Source organism: Festucalex cinctus, chromosome 7 (genome assembly GCF_051991245.1).
Source record: "Festucalex cinctus isolate MCC-2025b chromosome 7, RoL_Fcin_1.0, whole genome shotgun sequence".
Classification (NCBI taxonomy): Eukaryota; Metazoa; Chordata; class Actinopteri; order Syngnathiformes; family Syngnathidae; genus Festucalex; species Festucalex cinctus.
In genome coordinates this window covers 2,746,084-2,770,571 of record NC_135417.1, presented here as the reverse complement: position 1 = coordinate 2,770,571, position 24,488 = coordinate 2,746,084, and the positions used below count along the sequence as shown (strand labels likewise).

The window sequence follows — 24,488 nt, the reverse complement described above, 5'->3', positions numbered from 1 at the left end:
GTCCATCTGTTTGTTAGTTAGGCTACATTTACACGAGGCTCCCGGAGGCCGTGACAGGCCTGTTTTTCCAAAACATAGCGCGTCGTGGGATTTTGGATCTTTTTTTTGTCTCCATTTTCAAGTCTTGCTAAGTTTTGTGACAGGCTGTGGGACTCACATTTTATTTTGAAATATGTACCAGGTGACTTCCTGATTTGTAGGGGGAGATGAAGAGAGTTGTGCCAAACTAATATTCTCGTATATGAGTCAGCAACCTTTATTGTCAAAAGAGCCTATATCTGGAGCCGTGAAACAATTGAACATTGTGGGAATAAAACAGTGTGTTAGTGTAAATACAATACCATAATAGAAAAATAGGCAGGATCAAATTTATTTTCTTTATTTTCTTCGATCATTTTTCTGTTTTTGGACTTTGTTGTTGTTGTTGTTATAGAAATTTTTCATACAGTTTTAGATTTTTCTGCCTTTCTGTAAAATTTCTGACATTTTTGCCGATTTTATGGACATATGGTAATTTTATCTCTTCTTCCTTTTTTGGAGATTTTATTTTTAACATATTTTTCTGCCTTTTTTGCTATAATTTTTCTGATATTTCTGGCAATTTTGTGGACATTTTATGGTAATTTTCAGGATTTCTTCTTTTAGTTTTGGAGTTTGTATAGTCACTTCTTGAACATTTTCTTTTTCTGATTTTTTTTTAATCTATTTTATGCCTTTTTTTGGCAAAGACATTTCAGGTAATTTTCTGCCTTCTCTTTTTTTGGGGATATTTTATGGTTACTTTTTGAACATTTTCTTTTCTGCCTTTATTATTCAATTGTCTGACAGTTTTGGCAATTTCATGAACATTTTATGGTAGTTTTCTGCTTTCCTTCTTTTTTTGAACATTTAGTGGTCACTTTTGGGACATTTTTAGGCAAGCTTAAAAAAACAAAAACTTTCATCTGCCTTTTGTCACTTTTTCTGACAACTTTGGACTGACATTTTTTGAATAAGTATTTATTCATTTTTAATTTAATCATTAATTGATTTAAATATTTTATAAAAAATAAATAAATAAATATAAAAAAAATATTTTCCACTATTTTATTTTTAGAGATCCACAGGGAGTGACAGGAGAGGGACGAAAGACCCCTCGAATCTAGGGATTCCATTGATTGACTCCATAGAGACTCAAACGGTGATGATAAATACCTGAAGCTTGACCATTGTCCTGATTCTTACCAAAAAGTTATGGCTTCTTCCTTGGCTGTCCTATGAACTATCTTGTAATGTCGCCACACAAGAGCCCCGCTTGTAAAGAAAAGCCTTTCAAGTATCCTGATATTAGTTTGCGCGTCAGCCACATGATGAGCACTGAGATGAAGGGAATGTGTTCTGCCCCATCATTGTTTAAGTGGACTGCTTCCTCCTTCCTGTCTCACAGTGCTCTTATTGCCTCGAGCTTCTGGGAGTATTGCACATTAGTCATATGGCTCCGTAATGCTTATTTCCCCGATGAATATGTGCACACAACCGGACTCATATCGGCACCCACATGCCATAAATAAAACCAACGCTACACACACACATACACGCATGCTGACAGGCCTCGTATTGATGATGTTGTATTAGACGGGAACGAGCCAATAAATGGACAGCGTCTGTCAGCAATACATTCCGAGGAGATGGCGATAACAGGAAGAATGCGAGCGGGATGGAGACAGCCAGTAAAAGAACATACGGGCTGTCTCGGATGTTGCGAAAGGATGGAAAAGAGTGCAGAGAACGGAAGGTTAAAAAAGAGGGGAAGGAGGGAGGGAAGGCCAAGGAGGAGAGTTGCGTGATGCGGTAGGAGTAGAGTCCTCATTGATCCCGAGACAGAGGCTATCATTCCGCTCGGCTGAGCAAGGCTCGGTGCTGCAGGGCACCAACCAAACGATGAAGGGACCGTCGGATGCTGGGGAGGGAAATACACATGAATATGTGCACTGACATGGGGAACAACAGTGGAGAGAAGACAAAGAAGACTCAAAATAATCCTGCTACCTTGAAAAAATGTAAACAGACTCCTATTAAAATTATTCACCAAAATGCTTTAAAAAAATGTGGCAAGCACCAAGTAGGATTTCTATTTTCCTTTGCCACAGTCTTAACTCTTTTACCGCCAAAAACGTTTAATAACAATTCCTAAAATCACGATGTAGGCCGCCATAAACGTTAATTGACGTCAACTACCGTTTTTTTTTTTTTTTTTTTTTTAATCAGTGGGCAATGCATAAAATCGTGGAGCGCTGTCTAGTTAATGGGGTTGCGAAATCAAAAACAGCCACTAACTATGGCCAGCAGATGGCAGCAATGTATCTCTTTTCAATGGGCTGCCGGGTTGTTTTTTGGATAACGTGTGTCAGTAAAAGAGTTTTAATAGGGTTATTAAAACTAATTTCCTCCCAAAAACGTATAAATATGTTTTTTGTTTTTTTTGTTTTAATGTTTTAAACATTCCCAAAGACGTATTTATATGTTTTTGTTTTTTTTTATGCTAGAGCATACAGAAAGCTTTGATGCAGTCTCTCAACGGCAAAGAATGGTTGCAGTAATGGTAGTTATTACACATACAGCCAGCAGGTGGCAGCAGAGCAAAGGAGATCAACCAGGGCCATGTTGAAAAGAAGCTCAATTACTCACAATTTTAAATACATTTGCGAAAATTGATTAAACTTAGCAATATTCTAATGCTAATTGCTGCAAAACGGAAACAGATAGAAATATATATTTTTTCCTGATGAAAGAAGAGACTTTAATCTTTCTTTTGATAGGTTCCATGTTTTTATAGCAATAGAACACAATATTCTGCGGGCCTTGCAAAATCAGTCAAAATGCAGTAAAACAGCCGGGAGCGTACGGGATTACTTCTGTGAAAATGGCTGGTAGAGAATGAGTTATATATAAATTAAAAAAAACAAAAAAACAAAAAAAAAAAACCCTCATGTAAATGTTCTGTCGGAAGCCTAACCTTGAGAGATAATGTTAAAACAAAATAGTCAAGTTATAAATCGTACTTAGCTTTTGATACCACTTTTTTTTTTATTATTATTATTTCCTTGTGAAAACACGATGCTATTATGTAAGTGTGCGATCCCATTAAGAAGTCATTAAGTCCTCCCAGAGTGTGTGAATCAGTCATCGCAAGACTTGTTTGTTTTCCTGCTAGGCCGTTAAAAGCTTCTGATTGCAGGGTTGGGATCGTAACCCTGTTAACAGCAAGGAGGGGAAAGTGTGAGGTCATCATGACAGCGAGAAGACAGGAAGCGGTTGTGTTTTGGGTGAAATGGATCAGCCCCGCCTAATGCTCGTGAAAGTACAATTGAATCCCAAGACAGACATAAGTGACACATTCTTTCACGGTAGCTAACTACGTGCTGTCATCGCAGGCAGCCTCGGGGCGGACACGGAAGAGCGATTGGTGGAACATCTCTTGAATCCCGCCCACTACAACAAGCTGATCCGTCCCGCCACTAACGGCTCTGAGCTGGTGACTGTGCAGCTGATGGTGTCGCTGGCCCAACTCATCAGTGTGGTGAGCATACGACACCTCTTTCATTCATCTGATAGGGGTTGAATGACTAAAGACGTTTTGTAATGTGGTGAAAGTTGAGTTGAAATCGATTAATGGTTGATATTTTTTCCGCCACGTAAACACATTTCACCGGATTGGTATAAAAACAAATTAAAGCATTCATGTATTTACATATATTCAAGTGAGCATGTTACAGGTCTTTTTTTTTTTTGCCAAATAGTTCCATAAGTGGCAACTGTTATGACATGGTATCATAAAGCAAATCGATGCTTTTTAACAGGGTTACAAATTGTCCCAATCAAGGTCAATATAGTTAATGAAAAGAAATAATTAAAACTAAAAATGAAAAAAAAGCAGATAAAACAAACACAAAAATGCTTTTAAAAAAACAAAAAACCCCAAAGATGTTATGAAACTATAACAATAGCAAATATGTCCTTAATTTTCGTCGTTGTCAATTAATATCATACCTGAGCTTTTAGTTTTCAATTTTAAATGTTTTAAATTTTGCTATTGATATACATTCATAGTGACAGAAGGAAGGCCATTTTCAGCAGTTAATATTTTGTCAATTATTGTGTTAACTTCATTATTTTTCATGTACAATTAACACCTTTAAAAAGTAATTATTCTACTTGCTGTCGACTGTTGATGACATCACCTGTGCTGAGGAAGTAGGTAACGACCAATCATGGCACAGTTTTAATGACCAAACCCAGAAAACAGGTGAGCCGTGATTGGCCGTTACCGACTTCCGCAGCACAGGTGATGTCATCATCAGTGGACAGCAAGTAGAAAAAATAATTTTTAAAGGTATTAATTGTACATGAGAAATAATGATGCAATTAAATTCATTCTGGACAAAATATTAACTTTTCACAGCTGAAAATTGTTCGATGAGACAAGTGTCCCTTTAAGAAATGTAGTTTACGTTATTACATAACACTTGGTGACCTTTTTCTTTTTTATATTTTGCGCTTGACAAATATGCCATATATTTAAAAAAAACTAATACTAAATCTAATAAAAACCTGAACTAAAATGAAGCACTGAAAAAAAAAACTAAATAATTTTAAAAGTCAAAGTCAAAATAAAATAAAAGCTAACTATAATGGAAACTTATAAACCTGGTCTCAATTTTGGTTAGTGCGCGTTGTAATATGAATAAAGTTGTTGTTATCACACAATTGTTGCCTGCACATTTTTGGACATAACAGTTTGTCAACAGAGATGTAGCTTCATTTCGTGTTGCTGACCTTGTCCCGCTGATATGAATCATTTGAAACAAGCGGTGACCAGAATAGTAGAAGCTAGCTAGGCTAACCTTTATTGCCATCCACAACAATTTTCATACTCTTGAGTCTTTGTTCCCTTTTTGATCGGACAGGTTGCTGCCCCAATAACCTTCCATCATATTACACAGTCGGCCTTCCATTTGGCAATCATCATTTTTATGGTTAGTTTTGAACAGATGTAATGAAAAAAAAAATGATGTGGGCCTTGAGGTTAACGCCTATTATCATTGCAAAAAATGAGGGTATATTATTTCTTTTACGCTAATGACCTCAAAATCCACCATCGCTTTCTACTCATTATGCTGCATTAGATTTGTACAAAATGGTCTCTAATTTGTGATAATTTGACGATAACGACTACTTCTGGAAAGCATTAACGCACTGCTATACGGCACTTAAATTGATTTTCCCGTCTGCGAAAAGTGATTTGTGGTCAGCTCGTATAGCGAGAGCTGAAAATGAGGCGGTCTAATGATGTAAATCCCAGGAAATGTGAAGTCAAGTGCTAATTAGCCGAGCTAAATTCCTTATCTTTGATTGAATTCTGTGCAGCATGTGAGATCCTTGCGAATAAAGTTAAACTGCGCCGATTTAATAAAACAGATATATAATATCTTTGTGTGTTTAGGGAGCTTTTCCCCTCGGATAATAATCCCGCTTTGTAGCAAATCATCTAACTTTGTTGCCACATATCAAATGGTTTAGTCTTGGAGATTGGCGCTCATTTGAGTGAATTCCCTCGTAGGAGTTCGTCCAAGTACGATCCCTGGCTGGAATTCACCCAAAATGACTGTTTCAAACCAAAATGGCAGACTTCCTGTTCTATTTAGAGGAGGCTTTTTTTTTTTAATAGTCTTTTTGTGTGTCCTGTTGACACGTCCACCCAATTTTATGTGGATTTGAGAAATTTGTGTAGTAGTTTTGTACCAAAAAACAAAATAATTGTCGGAACTGTGATTGCAAGCATTACCAAGTTAATTGTGATGAATAATTTCTTCATAATAGAGCAGCCCTATTATCAAGTGAGTTTTGTAGGTCATGTTTGGGATCCATAAATTACATCAACAAGTTATCGAGATTGGTTGGTACCATACGCTAAATTTATACAGTAGCGTCTATACTGGCCAACTATAGTTTGACAATCATCTTAAAATGTGTATGTTCTGTTGTTGTTCTCCCGCAGCATGAACGCGAGCAGGTGATGACCACAAATGTCTGGCTGACACAGGTGACCCTTCACTCTTAAATTTACAAACATGCATTGGACACACATTAGGTCTAATGAGGTGAAAACATCTGAACATTTACCAATACATAATTGAAAACTAACAATTCTTATAGATTAAATACAAATGCATTGCAATCCATGTACAGCACACGAGAGAAGTTATAGCAAACATCTGCCTGTCTCATGAAATATAAAAAGATATTGTCACAAATTCAAAAATATCTCTCCTTTCCACTGGGATGTATGTCAGGGTGATGATGTATCATGTTACAAAAGAGGGTGTTATGACACAGTGGGTGTTTACTTTCTGAGTCTGTCCTTTTTAGTGACTCAGCATGTGAAAGTGCTGACTAATGTGACAGTGACTGAGCTCTCACAATCTGCCATAGTGTTTAGATTTGATAGCTGTAAATGCAATTATGTAAGAAAATAATATATCTGAGAAACTGTTTTAGAGGTGTTAATTGACGTATTAAGCGACGTTTCCGAGCAAATGAGGACAATGTGTTCAACGTGCACATAAATATGGATCCACACATGAAAGCCAATGACTGGCATATCATTTGCACATAATTCATGATTGGATTATTTACAGATTGGCGCACAATGTGCACAATATTTGCTGAGTAAGGGCAAGGATTTATGACATGTAAGCGAACGTAGAACGGCTATCGATGCTCTTTGGATGAGAACGGCGGGGAACCAAGGCCGCCTGTCGCCGGACGGGACGAATGGTGATGAGCGGAATGCATCACGGTTGCGGCATGGCGGTGTGAAACCGCAAGCCTCTGGGCCATATACAATACACAAAAAAATTTAATTGTTGGATTCCAAAACAGTCTCGTCAACAGTTTCCATGAAACTGAGTTAAGTTTTTGAGAAATTACAAATGACGGTGACATACCAAATAAATATGGTATACTCTGGTTCTGTCAACTTGACCAAAAATAAATAAATAAATATATAAAAAATCTTTGCTATTACAAACGTTACAGCTCACCATTTTTCTGGGTTTGGTCATGTGACATTCACAATGCAAGCCCGAAGGCATTTTGTCGTCAATTTTAGATGATGGCAGGGGGTTGTTTGAGATAAAAGGTGGCTTTATCTTTTGAATTCTTATTCCACAAACGCAATATTAATCACAAATAGGGGCACATAGAAGGGATTATATTTCCACTATTTTGATCTGACTTGCCGTTTAACAAGCCAGTTTCATTTTACATACATGAAGATATTTTAAGTACCAACTTAATGATGAGGTAAATGTACTGCAGTGAGTTCAATATAACGACAATTCAAAACAGAGGTTATCTCAAGGCATATTACATATGGAGAAACCTCAAGCAGACCAAAAGACTGCAAACTAAAACCAAACGTGGACTAAAACAAAATTTGAATAGGAATACAATAATATTGTACAGGGGTTTTCATACAATTTGAATAAACTAAATTGAATAAATAATTAAATTGTAATATATTAAATGTGAAGTAAAGAAAATGCACATAATGTGGAAACTTGCCTTATTTGTTGTCATTTTGTCACAATTAAAAAAAAAATTGCTTCGGACAATTATATATATATATATATATATATATATATATATATATATATATATATATATATATATATATAAGTCAATTTTATTTAAATATTTAGTTTTGAATTGTTTTTTAACTGTAGTACCACATCCTTGAGGGTCTTGAAAGATGCTTCAAGATTTAATAAATAATAAATTATTATAAATTCTAATAAAATAAAAATGTAAATAATAATCATCATCATCATCATCATTTTGGAGAATAAGCAATAACCTCAAAACATCAGACATCCAGTAGTCACAGTTTTTTTTTCCATTGCAGCCAACCGTAATTTCTTTGTAATTGTTCAGTTCAGTCACATTCGACCGCTACGAGTGACCCAAAACACGGCAAACATGTTCAAAGACTAGTTTTTCGACGCAAGGTGAACTGAAATATAGGACACACGTGCAATAACAACACCGTGGTCACAATTTAATCAAGCGGATTGCTTTGCGGCCACGTGGGCTCAAGCCTCCCTTGTAAAAAGTAAACCGGACGACTGCGCGGACATCACGCCGATGATTTAAAGAAGAAGAGACAGACTCTTTCCTCTCACCTCTCGAGATGTCCTCCCAGTGCTGATGTGTGACATTACCGCCTGTGCTCTTGTTTTGAAATCGGCCCTCAGGAGTGGCAGGACTATCGCCTGACTTGGGCCCCCGAGGAGTTTGACGGCATGATGAAGGTCAGGCTGCCCTCCAAACACATCTGGCTGCCTGACGTGGTGCTCTACAACAAGTGAGTGTTCCCCAAAAAAAAAAAGAAGAAATAAGTAAATAAACTCACACGTGCATGCTCAGGCTAAATGGCGGGCATTCATGCAGGGTAACCTCTCTACCTTAACTGCTCTCAAAGCACTTTGCCTCATTTGTCCATCCGCACGCATGCACACACACACACACACACACACACACACACACAAGTGGACAGGCTGCATGGTTTTCTGCTAGGTAAGGTGCCCGCCTGCTCATCTGGAGCGATTAGTAGCGCAGGCACATGCATGAAAACACTTTGACACCGCCATGTGCAACCTAGAACAGAACACACTTGTTTGGGCATTTCTTCCCACTGGAAATAGGAATAACAGGTTGCTTATCGGATCACATTAACTACCATTTTATGTCACTTTGTAATAAATAAATAAATAAATAAATAAATAAATGTGAAAACATTATTTAAAAAAAAGTGTCCTTGCAGGTCCTTCTTAATGGAACAAATACATTAACTGGAATCTACATCACTTTAATTAGGATGAACATACATACAACATAATTTTTGACTTATGCATTAATCATACAAGCGAGCCGTAATTGTGCACAAAATGGTCAACCTGCATGTTATAATTGACCTTTTCATCTTATCTTTTCTTCAATGTATGCACTTCCTTATCGTAATTTGAATACAGTAAATTTTGTATTACATGTATTGCGTAGTCCATTGCCATCACTCATCTAGTGTGTTTTACATTTTAGATTTGTTCTCCTTTGGTCCTGTGTAAATGTCAGCAATGTGGGAAATCATCAGGCGAGGGTTTCTCCCAGTTGTCATGGAAACCAAATGAAAAAAAAAAAATCCTTATTACCTGAGATGAGGTGATTTACTTTGGCTTCAGAGGAGAAAAATAGTGGAGAACTCTGAAAGGAAAGAAACATCAAAGTGTAGTTAGGCTCAACTCTCAAGTTGACACTTTTTAAGATGTTTTTTAGATTTGAAGTCTGGTTCTGCTGCCCCCAAGTGACCTAAAATGAGCTATTGCAGATTTCTTCCTCGGCATCTTTTTTTGACAACTGTTCAAGTTTCAGATGTCGGAGGAAGCAACTCATGTTAAAATACTTATACACTATAGTACATATTAAAAATGAATATAAATCAATTCAGTAGTTCACCTTTTCTGACCCAACCTATGATTTAAAAAAATGAGCCTGCTAATCTTAATGACGCCAGGCTGGCTGCTCAAAACAACTTTCTAAGTACAGTATGACAATAATCTCTCTTGGCAGCAGGTTTAAAGATAATTGATTAAAGTGTTTAACTACTTTTGTTTAATGACTTTGAGTCCCCGTGTTAAAAAAAATAAAATAAAAAATCACACACACAAGCAAATGTTTTTCACTTTCACATTATCTGCACATATTGAATCCAATGCAATTTAATACAAGAGCTGCTCTAAGCAAGAAAGAAAAACAATAATTCCAGATAGTGAATATGAATTTAATACTGTACATGAAAAGCAGTAAATTATATGGAAGGCGTTCAATTCTTCAGCTGGTATGAAATGAAATGATTCAAAAGACCAAGTTGTAAACGTCAAGCAATGAAGACAAGCCCTCAGTCCTCTTAAGTTTTCACGACAATAAAGTAAATATTCCTGGTTTGGAATTAACATTGAATATGTTATTCTTTGGTACATGTTTTGTACCCTAACAATGTTTCATATAATTAGGTTGAGCAGTTTTCTGGTAAGACAGTCACATGCTAATTTATAGCTAGGCTAGCATTTGGGAACATGCTAAACAATATCTATATATTGTACATTTGGTACATTCAGTGTTCATGCCGTTGCAACTCGAGTATATTATTTGAAATACTCTATCCACTTTTAACATACTTGTTAGCTACATAGCTCGAAGTAATTATAGAAACACTACCTTAAGATACAGACAGCCACTGCCACACCCAGTTGACGTCAGGTGCCACCATTTTAGTTTTTAGCCAACTGTTGTTGACAGCCAACAGAAAAGACTTTTTATAGACACTAAACAAGAACATAAACATAATGCTTCTGTTTATGAGCTGAAATCTAAGACGTTTTCTTATGATTTAATTTATATGTATGTATTTTTGCTAAATGTTGCCTTAAATGATGACCATATAAGGCCAGCATACTCAAAGCATCAGGCCCCTTATAGTTGGCTATGGATATGCCTGGATAAAAAGACAACCCCCCCCCCCTTTTGTTTCTGATTGACAGGCAACAATTAGTTTGTAACTGTTAAAATCATTTCTTATACTTGTTTTGTTCCATTGTATGTTCCTTTTAATTAATCATTTAATTAATTAAATTAATCATAATCATTTCCTGATACACTAAATAAAATTTGATTGAGCAAAAAATAAAAAATAAATAAAAAAAATCCTCCATGACATTGGAGGAACAAAATATTCATCAGCTTTCCATATGATGCAGTGCAGTGTTATGCCACTGCAAATCCTAACCACAATAATAAACATATTTTGACAAATACAGTACAATGACAGTCCTAATAGGAATAAAACAAGATGTATTTACATTACATTAACTTTTTGGTCTTGTCAATATGTGCAGGTTTTTCTAATGATGTGGCCAAGGAGTGTAAGTCTGTGTGTACGGTTGTGCAGCTTTGTCTCCCTGTATGTTGCTATATTTGGTGGTCTGCAAAATCGAGCTCGTTGAACTGGTTTTGCATAATGAGATTTGTCATGTTCCACTGTTCTCTATGCTCAGGGGGGAAACACGGCCTCCTGTCACACTTTTTAGTTTACATTATAAATGTTTCAGGGGAGGCTGGATGGTGAACGAGTGGCTAGCATGGCTGCCTTACAGTTTTGAGGTTTGAATCCGGAATTCGGGACTCTGGCCTTTCTGTGTGGAGTTTGTATGTTTTCACCATGCTTGTTTGGGTTTTTTTCTGCATACTCCAGATTCTCTGTCTTCCTCCCATATTACAAAGACATGCATGTTAAGACTCTAAATTGTGGAGTAAATGTGAGTGTAAACGGTTGTTTGTCTATACAGTATGTGCACCAGTCCGGGGTGTACATCACGCCCAACGTCAGCTGGGCTCCAGCTCACCTGTGACCTTAAAACCCTTTTCACACTGCACTCGCTCAGTGTGAGAGTTGCGCGGCAACACGGAATGATGACGGCGCCCTGGTTGCCAGCGTGCCCATATTTAGAAGTGCTGAAAGAGCAGCCTACCAGGAAGTAAAAAGGGAGACTTTGTTGCTGGTGAGACTGCACCTGGACAAGATGTATTTGTCATTGTAGCAAACGAAAGACCTGACTTTGCTCATTTTAAGGAGGAGGAGGGAACTAGCAGCACAGAAAAACTAATAGCTCAGCGGAAACTTGGTTAGATACATGTAAATAAATCTGCTAAAATATGAGCTCTTTTATTCGACTAGTTTTAGTCAACAAAAACTGTCGTTTTAGTCATGACAACCATTTTACACCTATATATATATATATATATATATATATATATATATATATATATATATATATATATATATATATATATATATATATATATATATATATACTGTATATATATATCAACAGATTTATTGAACCTTTTCGAATCTAAAACTATTTCACATAAAATGTTCTCGTCTTTTTGGTGAAAAACAACTTCACAAACAATTGCAGTGGCTACTATGGCTCCATGCTACCAGCTAGTAAGTTAGCCAGCATTAGTTAGCAGTCACATTATTATTGTTGGAACGTTCCAGCCTTTGAATTAATGTTAAGTTATAACTACAATTTACTTTTTTTTTTATTTTATTTTTTATTTTTTTTTACCTTTAATCTAAAACTATTTCACGTAAAATGTTCTCATCTTTTTGATGAAAAACAACTTCACAAACAATTACAGTGGCTGCCATGCTACCAGCTAGTAAGTTAGCCAGCATTAGTTAGCAATAGCAGTCACATTATTATTGTTGGAACATTATAGCCTTTGGATTAATGTTAAATTATAACTGTAATTTACTTTATTTTAACCTTTCACCGTGAATTCACCTCCTGTCTGTCCCATGTATTTGTGCTGTATGTGCACGACAGTGTCACAGACGTGACAGAGATGAGCAGAGACGAGATCTTACAAAATCATACACTTTTTGTCTCGTTTTTGTACATGAACTAAAATGTCCATAGATTTGAGTCCAGTTTTTATTAAGTGAACGAAATGCTTACTGATTTAGTCCCAGTTATTGTTTCTTAATAAGGGTTTTAGTCTAGTCTAGTTTTAGTCCGGTGAAAAATGTGTGTTGACGAAATTATTTTTGTCTAGTTTTTGTTGACAAAATTAACATTAGTCTCACGTCACGACAATAATCTCAAATAGAACAATTTTACCATTCGAGAACACCTTGCCATCGCAACAGAATGATCCTCACCATGCACAATGAATGGGTTTGATAACAGCACACACTTTCTGCTAAGTGCAGCCTGAAAGGGGATTAGTAACAATATGCGGTGCCCTCCACCTTTCAAGTGTTTATTTCTCCCGTTTCGTTCCCTCTCTTTCAGTGCTGACGGCGTGTATGAGGTGTCGTTCTACTCCAACGCGGTGGTCTCCTACGACGGCAGCATCTTCTGGTTACCGCCGGCCATCTACAAGTCAGCCTGCAAGATCGAGGTCAAACATTTCCCATTCGACCAGCAGAACTGCACGCTTCGCTTTCGCTCGTGGACCTACGACCGCACCGAGATCGACCTGGTGCTCCGCGCCGACGTCGCCAGCATGGACGACTTCACGCCGAGCGGCGAGTGGGACATCATCGCCCTGCCGGGTCGGCGGAACGAGAACCCGGCGGATCCGGCCTACGTGGACATCACGTACGACTTCATCATCCGTCGCAAGCCGCTTTTTTACACCATCAACCTCATCATCCCGTGCGTGCTCATCACCTCGCTGGCCATCCTGGTCTTCTACCTGCCGTCCGACTGCGGCGAGAAGATGACGCTGTGCATCTCCGTCCTCCTGGCGCTCACCGTCTTCCTGCTGCTGATCTCCAAGATCGTGCCGCCCACGTCGCTGGACGTCCCCCTGGTGGGCAAGTACCTAATGTTCACCATGGTCCTGGTCACCTTCTCCATCGTCACCAGCGTGTGCGTGCTCAACGTGCACCACCGCTCGCCCACCACGCACACCATGCCCCCGTGGGTCAAGGTGGTCTTCCTCAACAAGCTGCCCGCCTTGCTCTTCATGCGCCAGCCCAGGAACAGCTGCGAGAGGCAGCGGCTGCGCCAGAGACGGAGAGCCCAGGAGCAGAAGGAGGGCGGGCGCGGCGGGGAGGCGGGAGCCCTTATGGTGGGCCTCGGCTTGGGCGGCAGCGCGGGGTCGGCGGGGGGGACTTCGACCGGAGTGTTCGCCAAGGAGGACGGCGACCCTTGCACCTGCTACGTGAACAGAGCGTCTGTCAAACAGTTTGGAGGGGATCTGGCAAGCACGGGAGGGGGGTCCACGGACGGTCTGAACAGGGTGAGGGAGAACCGGGAAGGGGGTTCCGGGAATCGTGGCAAGCAAGCAGCGGGAGGTCAGGCACTGACTCAGGCCATCCTGGCTCAAGCCTGTCCGGGTTTTGACGAGGCTGTGGAAGGAGTGCGCTTCATCGCCAACCATATGAAGAGCGAGGATGATGACCAGAGTGTGAGTATCATCTTTCTGTCTATTTACAGCCTGCACTTGAAAGCCCTGAGAGGGATGTTGGTACTTGAAAATAGAAAGCACGGTTACATTATCCACTCACTTGCCATAACATTTCACAGATGTGCATTGATGATGAGATCCAATCCCAAAGGTGAAGCTCAGTTTTGAGAATGGCACTCAGTAAAGACCTCCGTCGGGCCTGAGCGCTCTTGAAAACGTCGATCTAACGCGTTAGATGGAAAGATCTGACATGACAGGCGATAGGTGGCCACAGTGCATCCCCTCCCCCAAAACATTTTTTGACACTAATATGTTCTATGCAGCCCCACTAAGTCAAAATATGACAGTCTGGCTAATATTGTTTTCGTGAAATATAAGTTGAGCGACAAAATCCAACCGTTTTGAGTCATCTCAGAAGGCGGCCATTTTCCCACTTGCTGTCGACTGAAGATGACGTCAATGTTGCTCAGGTCTCGGATAACAACCAATCACAGCGCAGCTTCAGAAAACAGGTTAGCTCTGATTGGTTGTTGCCTGACACCTGAGCAACTGTGATGTCATCTTCAGTCGACAGCAAGTAGCAAAATGGTCGCCCCATGCATGGATGAAAACGGCTGGATTTTGCTGATTAACTCATATTCCAAAAATGTAATATTAATGAGAATGGCATGTTTAGACTAGTGAGGTCACATATATTATTGTCAAGAAATGTTTAAGGTTGACTTCCACTTAAACAGAAATGACAAGAAGAGACAAGACAATGCTCCCACAAAGTGTAAACAAACACCACTCCCTAAATCCAACACGAACGAGACACTAACAAGACACACCTGGAAAACACAGCAGGCAGAGGGCATTAATTAGCAACACCAACGGGGAGGGGCGACACAGGTGGATGAGGTTAACCATGATGAGACTAGGGGAGACAAAACCGGACAAAAGACAACATAAACAACCCTAAACAAAACCAAAACTCAACCCCCCAAAACTGAAACATGACACGACATGACAGTAAAAGTGTTATGGCGAGTCTTTCTAGTGCTGAAATGGATGCATGAAAGTTAGGGTTCATGAATTGGCTTATCATTTCTTAAATATTTGCTCACATAACAAAGGAGAAACATGCCTAATCGCCATCTTGAAACTAAATGCCCCTTTGTCGTCATGAAAACGTACACTATGTGCGGCATTATCTATCGTCTCGCCTTTCTTCTCTCCACTAGGGTTGGGAAAAATGGCTAACTTGGCTAAATTGACCACAAAACTTGGTCATCACTAAAATTTTCCCCTCAAAACTAGTATAGTTAATTATTTTGAAACCGCATTTCAGCCAACCTACAGCCATGTTTGGCCATTGTCAGTGTTTACTGTACATTTGTGTAGACGCGCTAATTCGCGATTGTCCACTTATTCACTGAACCAGGAAGTGGGCTGCTAACATTTGTGTGGACAATAAAAGTGGCTCGCCGTGATTACTTCTCATATTCTACAGTAGTTATTATGAATCTCATTAGACTAATCCAAGCATAAATCTTTCGATTTAGCTAAAGCGAAGTGGACAGATCCAGTGACGCAATTGCGGTCTACTTAAGATTCAACAGTCATGAAATTATTGCACAGTGTCATGACCTGAGCACGCAGGAGCACAACCGATGAAAAGGGCGACATTTAGAAGAACTTCACCTCAAGGCTTCTTCCAGACAAACGATGCCGGTCGCGTCTGCGCTTGAGTCCGTCATCATCACTGTCCTCCCACATTCCTCGTCTCACTCCTTGTTCCATCATCATATGGGGGGGGGTGTCACTCTTTCTCTCCCTGCCCTCCATCACTCTCCCTGCTCCCACGTCCTTCCCGTCATCCTTGACTCCTGACGAGACCTCATCAGCGCCGTGCGGAGGAACGAGTCCCAGCTTGCATTAACCCTTCACCTCCATTAACCCGACGCGTGCTTCACGGCGGCGGGATTGCGATGAAGAGAAAATGACAGGGGTGGGACAACGAGTTCTGCTTATCCGTCGAGCTGCTTTTACGCAGAGATCCCGCGGAATTGGCGCATCGGAGTCGGAAGAGAAGATTTTCTGTGGGAAAAGCACAAATGTTGAAAGGAAGAGCGATGTCTAGACTTTGCAGCATCATGGGAAATTGTCGGGTTTTGACAGCCATTCTTAAAGGGATTGTGATACTACCTCTGAAGACGGAAAATTACTGGATCTACTTCACCCCTTCATTCCGGGCACATTTATAAACAGAGCAGGAAAAAGATGAGAAAATGAAAGAGGCTTCCTTCACTCTAAAAACAGTTGGGGCAAAAGTTAACCCAATTGATCAAAAATGGACCGATCCACTTTATGGGTCAATTAGACCCAACTTTCTGGGTTGTTTTATACAAAAAAAATAAATAAATTGACCCTAGTAAAGACCAATATTTATGAATTGTTTTACACTAAAAGTGTTATGTGCTGAGGTTGGATTCCAAAAACGCAGACACAAATAAGATTTTAACTATTTATTCACATCGAGAGGCGTGGAACAAACTTGACTAGACGAGAAACAACGAGAGTTGCGCAGAGGTACAGAAGTAATAATCCGACAAAAACACACATTTCTCAGACAGCTTATATAGACAGTGAATCGATCTGATTGGTTGTGGCTAGACATATGGGTAACAAGACTAACATGGAATTATCTGATTGGCTGTTGACTAGATAAAGAGATTAAAGATTCCTGATATCACATAGCTCTTGACATCACATAGCTCTTGACATCACACAGCGTATTACCAGTTGAAACTAGATGCTGTTTACATCAGTTCAAAACAGACACTTGACCCCAACATAACCCTGGCCCCAAATAACACACATGCAAAACACGGTCATGACAAAAAGACCCAATTCTTGACTCAAAAATGGGTCAAATTGACCCAAGTAATGGATTGGTCCATTTTTGATCCAACTGGTTTTAGTGTAAGATGGTGGCAAATTGTCAAATCGATATTGTACCCAATTAGGTCAACTTTGTCCCTCCATTTTGTGCTGCTGATGTTTATTACTAACTTAAAAAAAAAAAAAAAAAAAAAAAATTCAGGTTGCTGTTGTTGTTTTTTTAATAGAACAGGTTTGCTTTTGTTGATTTTATTAAAAAAAAATGCTTTGTTTTAGTTGACTTTTTATTAGTTTTAGTATTAGCTTTAGTTTTAAGTTTTAAATAAATTACTCTTCTCAAACAACTGTCTGACCTTCCTTCTTCTGTACAAATGTACACCAAGATCAAAATAAATACATTTAAAATGAACCCCAGAAAACTCATTACTGATATTAACTTACAAAAACAAAAACGCACCCTCGTGTTTATTTTATTTTGTTAACGAGAGTGTTTGCGATTTTAGTAAATTCATTAGTTTTCGTTCAATAACCTTTGTTGCTGGGTCGTCTTTGCCACCCCATACATTATCAGTGTAATTTACACAGGAAATAGCCATGAAAATTACATTTTGTACACAATGAGCAGTATATAAAAGGGTCCTAAATGGGGAAACTACCTCAGATGCCGGAAAATGGCCAGCTTGACATCATACCCGATTCTGTGCCAGTGCTGTTTACACAGAATCGTACCAGTGGAAACTGAGGAAAATGTCACCTTTTAATGGGAGTTTGAAAGAGGCTTCTGCGGAAAATAGCCACTTTGTCTGCCCATTTCCTGTCTGTGCCATTTTTCAAAAGAGCTTCAGAGTAAAAATCTGAGAAAATGTCAGCTTTTACAGGTAGGATTAAAGAAACCCGGCGGTGTGAACTGATACTTCCTTCAAAGTCGACTTTCCCGTCTTCCCCTTCTGTCCACAGGTGAGTGAGGACTGGAAGTACGTCGCCATGGTGATCGACCGCCTCTTCCTGTGGATCTTTGTCTTCGTGTGCGTGTTCGGCACCTTGGGTATGTTCCTGCAGCCCCTCTTCCAGAACTACACAGCCAAGACCATCCACATGCCGGGCTGAACGTCCACACGCCGCCATATCACGCTGACGGGACAGCGCCCCGCCGCCCCGCAGGTGGGAGGGGGTCTTAACCGGATCTGTGGGACAGGAAGTGAACAGCAATCTCGGCCCCTTTCTAGACTTTTTTTTTTGGCAACTTTTTTTTTTCTTGTGAACGGAAGGGAAAACATTCTTCCCTTCAGCAGACTGACCCTCCCTGCTCGCCGTCAGTCCTCGCCACCTCACCGCGTCATCGGCTCGTGCCTAGATAGGCCGCTGTCGGGTCACAAGTGGAAAAGGAGGGTCCAAGCATATCACGGTTCGTCTCTTTTTAATTTGACCACCATTGACGGACAGTGAACGTTCTATCAGTGCAAGATGAACTCATGTGGCTGATAGGTTAAGAATGTGTAGAAGAAAACAAAGAGATGATTATATTGAGAGCGATGTGAGGGGAATCTTTTAACTGTAAAGCAGGCTTCATTTCAGAAAGGAAAATGAGGAGGAAGTCTGAACAAGGAAAGGGAGATGACGTGGTAACAATATAGAAGGCAACTGCACCAATTTCTGTCATTGATGTGATGATGTCACTATCTTTTCTTTTCTTGCCTTATTGTTCCTTGTCTTCTTTTACTTTTCTGGCCATTACTTTTTTTCTTTTTTTTTTTTTTACCCCGGCTTTCCTTTCATTGCCTCTTTCCTTGGGTCCCATTCATTTTCTTACCTTGCCTCATTGTTCCTTGTCTTTTGTGTTTTTTGCTATGCCTCTTTTCCTTCATTGCTTTTTCTTTTCTTGTCCGATTTAATGTCCCTTACTTCATTTACTTGCCTCTTTTATTTGTTTCTGTCTAACTCTTTTCATTACCTTGTGTTCCTCTTCTTTCCTTCCTTAACCCGTTTCCTTGGTGTCCTTTCCTTATTGTTCCTCGTCTTCCTTCCTGTTTCTTGAATTTGATTTTCTCCTTTTCTTTTACTTCCTGTTTTTCTCATCTGTCTGCTATCCCTCATTTCTTCACCTTTGCCTCCTTTCCTGGACTTTTCCTTTACTTTGCTCAGGTTTTCATCATCTACTTCCTTGGCTTGCCCGTTTTCCTTGACTACTTCTCCTTTTCATTTTTCTTTTTTGATTTTCTTTTAGCTTACATTTCTTCTTTCCTTTCCTTCACTATTTTCCTCATCTTCCTTGTCTCATTTGATCTGTATTCCTTTCCTTTCCATTTTTTTTGCATTTTTTTTTTTTACTTGTTTCTTGAATTTCCATGGCAAATATCATCATATATTTCTTTCATTTTATCGCCCATTTTCCATATCTTGCTTTCTTTAGTCAGACCTCCTTTTTATCATCCCTCCATTTTCTTCCCAATCATTTTCCCCTCAGTTACTTTGATTGTCTCTCACTTCCTTGCCTTGTTTCTTTTCTGAGATTTTTCCTTTACTTCTCTTAAGTTTTCTTTCATCGACTTCATTTCCTTGCCTACTTTTCCTACGTTTCCTGTTTATTTCTTTTCCTTCCTCTTCTCCCATTTTCCTTCCTTGCAACCCCCTTTTCTACAGTTTCTATTCCTTTCCTTCAGATGCTTCTTTTTGTCGTGTATTTCCTTTCCTTTTGTTACCGTAATTGTCCACACATTCCTTTTCTTCTTCCTCATCCTTTTAATTGTACTTGAGCATACTCATATTTAGTAAATGACCACATCTTCCATATTTTTACCCCCACTTCCTCTATGCATCATCTTTGATATCTTCTTCCCAAACGTGTCCCCTTCTTATTGGATTTTTAAAATGTAAAAGAAAAACATTTCATCTCGGGAACGCCTGTTACTGCTGGAGATCCACATCGCTCGCATGTCCTGCGGCAGACGAGCGAAAGGCTTTTTTTTCTTTTTTTTCGGGCACATGCTGTAGGGGAGGAAGTGCAGCTGGATGAATTTTTCAATAAACAAGAGAGAAATGACAAGCGGATCAACTCTGGCGAATGAGTCACAGCGGCTTAAAAGATTCACAAACAAGAAGCGGGAGCGAGGCCAAATGACACTGAATTATATACATTACATAGCTACAGTATACCGGTGTGATGTAGGCCCCTAGCAAGAGCACAAGTCAGCTTTTCACGTAGGGTTTGTATCGCTGATGTGTGTGTGGGGGGGAAACGTCACTAAATCATATTAAGCTGTGAGGTTTGACACTCATGCGGACGCTGGGGATCGGACATTTTGAGACGATCCCCGAAGCCATGCAGAAGTCTCTCTCTCTCTCTCTGTCCACTCTTTTTCCTTTTCTTCTCACTGACGCTGCCATTATGACCCCAATCTCCTCCCTTTCACCTTCCCAGATCCTGCATAACCCCCCCACCCCCATCCCAACAATGGCAGTCCAATAAAGGTTGTAGGTTCAGATTATTTAAACAGCGTGTTTGTTTGCTTTGTGTCACTCACGGTCCACATGCAAGTAAACACAACACTCTTTGTAGCAGCTTTGTCTTTCCTTTATCTGTTTTTGCAAAGCGCTTGTCCTCAGAGTTGTGGGTGAGCTGGAACCGTTCTCTGCTCATTTTGGGTGATTTTTTATTTCAAAACATTTGAGTGTTTCACTTGTAGTGTTAAACTTCACTCTTCTTCGCACATAACATATATGAGTCGTTGATGGATAAGGATTTCACCGAATAATATTTTCAACTTAAATCAAAATGATTAAGCTAATAATTAGCTATCTAATTAAACAAGCTAGCTAGCTACACAAGTAAAATTATAATGAAAAAATACATTTGTTGGGGTGGAAAAAAAATAATTTTTCAAGTCATACCACATGATGTCCAATATGATCACCAGTTGCTAAAAGGGTGATTTTATTTTTATTTTTTTTAACATAGTAAGACAACTTTGTCTTATGGATGATACAAATTCCCGTCTTTAAATGTATTTCAAAATAAAAATCCCAAATTTCTTTTTGGTCGATAATTTGTTCCGGTCCAGGATGCGTCCCACTGCAAACATCCTTTAAAAAAATTTTTTTGCAGCAGATTAATGCCGATTAGATGACAACGGCATACCGTTTGTGTGGGTGAACATTAAGACTTTAAGAACAAAAGCAGCAGTGTATATTACTGTTTGTTATTTGGCACTCAATAGGGTTCTTCAGGCTTCATATTAGCAAAACATAAAACAAGTGGCTTAAAAAAAAAATGCAGTCACTGAAGAATAGTTGGTTACTCTCAATCTTTTCTTCAATATTGGTGCACTTCTGTTTATTATAATGATAGCAGGAACTAAAACCACTAATCATCTAACCACTATTTCATATATATATATATATATATATATATATATATATATATATATATATATATATATATATATATATATATATATATAGATATAGATATAGATATAAATATAGATAGATAGATAGATAGATAGATACACGTGTCAATTTTTGTCTTCTTTTTTTAATATTTATTTATTTATTACACCTTTGGGATGTCTGCATTCAGTTTAATCTCAAAAACGTTCTAAAAAAAAAATGGACATAAGTGTTTTTCACATAGCAGCGACGATTGTGTTGTTGAAAAACGTCATCAGAAGTAGCTGGTCAACCTACTGTTAATCCAATCCAAAAAGATGTCAATTGCATTTTATTACAGTATGAATGCTGTTGCGTTTATTGTTTATTTACTATATCCATAATGAATTTGACCTCATTCCCTTACAGCAATATTGTAGGACAATTCACCTGCAGCGTCCAATATTTACTATCCAGGTATATCTTTCAGTTACATAATTTTTGCCTAAAATGCTCCTAAATCTATTTCCAGCCAATGAATTGTTTAAAATTGGATTGTAAATGAACCAAATATTGTTCTTGAATCGAAACAATAACCACAAATCATGATCAAATTGTTACAATGACAGATGATCCAAAATAAAATTACCAATTAATTTCATTACATCCCCACTAATTGGCTATTGTTTATTGCTGTGGAGTATTGATCAATGTCATTTCAACAAATATGTAGAGCTGAATCTACAATAATCAGCAGTGTCAGACAAGGATGTGCAAAATTTGTGTGTACAATGAATTTCCACATTTCCTAACGACTCCTCACTTGTGTTTTTTAAATAATTAAAATGCTATTTTAACAGAGGAGTGTGTTAAATTTGTATTCCTACGGAGTAGTGGAATCTCTTGGATTTTCCCCACATTCCCCATTAATCCTCAGCCACAGGATAGAAAGAAAGAAAGAAAAAAAGAACCATTTCCGGGCCTTCTAATATTCTGCTTCCATTTTCATACTTTTACACACGCACACAGTAATTTTCCCACTGCCGGGATTTGAAACAATCACGCCTATGCGGCACAGCCAAGGTCACTTGGATGCTTTGAAATCTATTTACGCAGGTTTGATGCAGCAAAGTTTTACTTCAACTGAAAAGTTTGGCCACACCAACTCATGCCACTAAATGAGAAAATGTGTGAAAGCTTTTGACTCTTGTCCACAATCATCTGATGGGCTACGCAGTGCCACCTAGCGGCCATTTTTATGTCAATAGATAACCACGACGGGATGTTTTGAATAAAAGTCACATGTATTATTTCCATGGGGAGTTCCACAGTGTTACAAAATGCATGAACACAAACAAGACTGATGTTGGAGAGACAAAATGACAACAGCGGAACTCATATCACGATTAGACATGTTGCAGTGTGTCTGTTGTGTACGTTGTGTGTGTCGTTCTTACAGACAGCCTTCTCTACTTCGCCGGCTTTTCAGTAAAGTCCAGGAAGAACTCGTTGCAGGCCACAGTGAGGACACCCACCAGATAGACGAACTCAGTAAAATCCACCTCGCACCTTCTTTGTAGTACCACCTAGAACCACAAACATGGAGGGCAGCACTGAGCTTTATTTGCTTAATGTACAGTACACTGAGCATAATAAAAGAAATACAATGAAAGAGAAAAATAGTAAAAGCAAAACGATAAATAAAAATAAAAGGAAGAATAAAGAAAATTAAACAATGAAGAAAAAATGAAAACTAAAAACAAGAAGAAGAAAAAGTACAGGAAGAAAAAGAGGAAAAGAAAATTTAAAAAACTAAAAAGAAGAGAAAAGAACAACTATGAAAAATAAAGTAAGATTAAGTAGGAAAAGATGACGAAAAGGGAAACAAAAATAAGAAAATTATGAAAAATAAGGAAATGACGCAAAAGTAAGAAGAAAGAAAACTTGAAACAGACTCAAAGGAGAAGAAAAAGAAAAAAATGAAGAAAAACACAGAAAACGTAAAAATGAAGAAAAACAAAGACAAAAATTAGGAAAAGAAAAAAGATGAAAACAGGAAAATAAAAAAAATATAAATGAAAAAGAATTTTAAAAAAGTAGTGAAGAAAAGGAAACGACAAAGAAAGGAAAGTTGAATAACAAAAGGTAAAGAAAAAGAAGAAAAGGTAAATATAAAAAGAATGAAAAGACAAAAAAAGAATGGAAAAAAATACAAAGGTAAAGTGCTAGATAAAAAGATGAGAAAGAAAATTTGAAAAAAAGAACAAAAAGAAAAATAGATGCAGACGGTCCCCAACTAAACTGCAGTAATATTTGTTGCTCCTGCAGAGCAGAAAAGAAATATGCATAATGATGCATTTTCTGATTGTATATGTTGCTGCTCCTTGTGTTAGCATAAGATGAATATGAATTTTTGTTAGCCCATTGACGCCATTTTGCATATTATGAAGCGTGCCTCTCCTTAGTGAGCATGCTCTTGAGCTCGGCCTTGCTCAGCGTGTACTTGTCGCCCTCGTTGCCGGAATACTTGTGGAAGGTCTGGATCATGAGCTGCATGGCGTTCTCCAGGCTGGACGCGTTCTCGGCGTTGGGCAGAGACATGCTGCCGAGCAGACAAACAGCAGCCATCATAGAAAGCACAACGACAGCCGTTGGGGATGCGCCACAGGGAGGGTCAAGCATCATTAAAGAAGAAGACAGGGAAGCCCTGAAAGCGCTCTGGTGTCAAATGTGGTCCATTTCCTCATGGCCAGCAATTCGTCCGTCAGTAGGATTCCGCTAACATTATCTGATGCCGCTCTTTGGACCTCTGTCGGAGATGTGAGCCGGCTGATAAGGTCTGAAACCCAAAGCTGCTCGTACAAACCAGGACCAGGACAGAACAAGGATGAGAGACATCCACACTTCCGAGAGCTTTTCATTGCTACTTAATTACAAAAACAACACAAATTTGCAGAATTTATCAGAACTACAATTTTGGGCGAAATTGTGTGTGATTAAAGAAAAAAATGTCAAACTTCTCCTTTTAATTTTGATTTTTTTTTTTTTTTTTTGCAAATTTGATGAAAATAAAATTGGCAGAATTTGTGAACCTCTTAAAAAAATGTTTTGTTTTTTTTAAAACGATGATTTTTTTTAAATGCCATTAATTTGGGAGGTAG

General features: G+C 38.7%; 1 protein-coding gene and 1 long non-coding RNA gene across 2 annotated transcripts in view; one reads left to right on the top strand and one right to left on the bottom strand.

The window, feature by feature from the left end:
- Positions 1-21,273, top strand: part of chrnb2 (cholinergic receptor, nicotinic, beta 2) — a 32,133-nt gene extending 10,860 nt beyond the window's left edge. Inside the window, exons 2-6 of the mRNA XM_077526362.1 lie at positions 3,414-3,559; positions 6,038-6,082; positions 8,295-8,404; positions 12,957-14,079; positions 17,920-21,273. Of these exons, the coding sequence (XP_077382488.1) occupies positions 3,414-3,559; positions 6,038-6,082; positions 8,295-8,404; positions 12,957-14,079; positions 17,920-18,069 (1,574 nt within the window). The 3' untranslated portion in view covers positions 18,070-21,273. The remainder of the gene's footprint in view (positions 1-3,413; positions 3,560-6,037; positions 6,083-8,294; positions 8,405-12,956; positions 14,080-17,919) is intronic.
- Positions 1,310-10,605, bottom strand: LOC144022008 (uncharacterized). The gene is made up of 4 exons (XR_013284241.1): positions 10,315-10,605; positions 9,249-9,300; positions 8,223-8,395; positions 1,310-1,939 (listed from the first exon to the last, which is right to left on the bottom strand). It is a non-coding gene; the product is annotated as an uncharacterized LOC144022008 (long non-coding RNA).
- Positions 21,274-24,488: the final 3,215 nt, after the last annotated feature.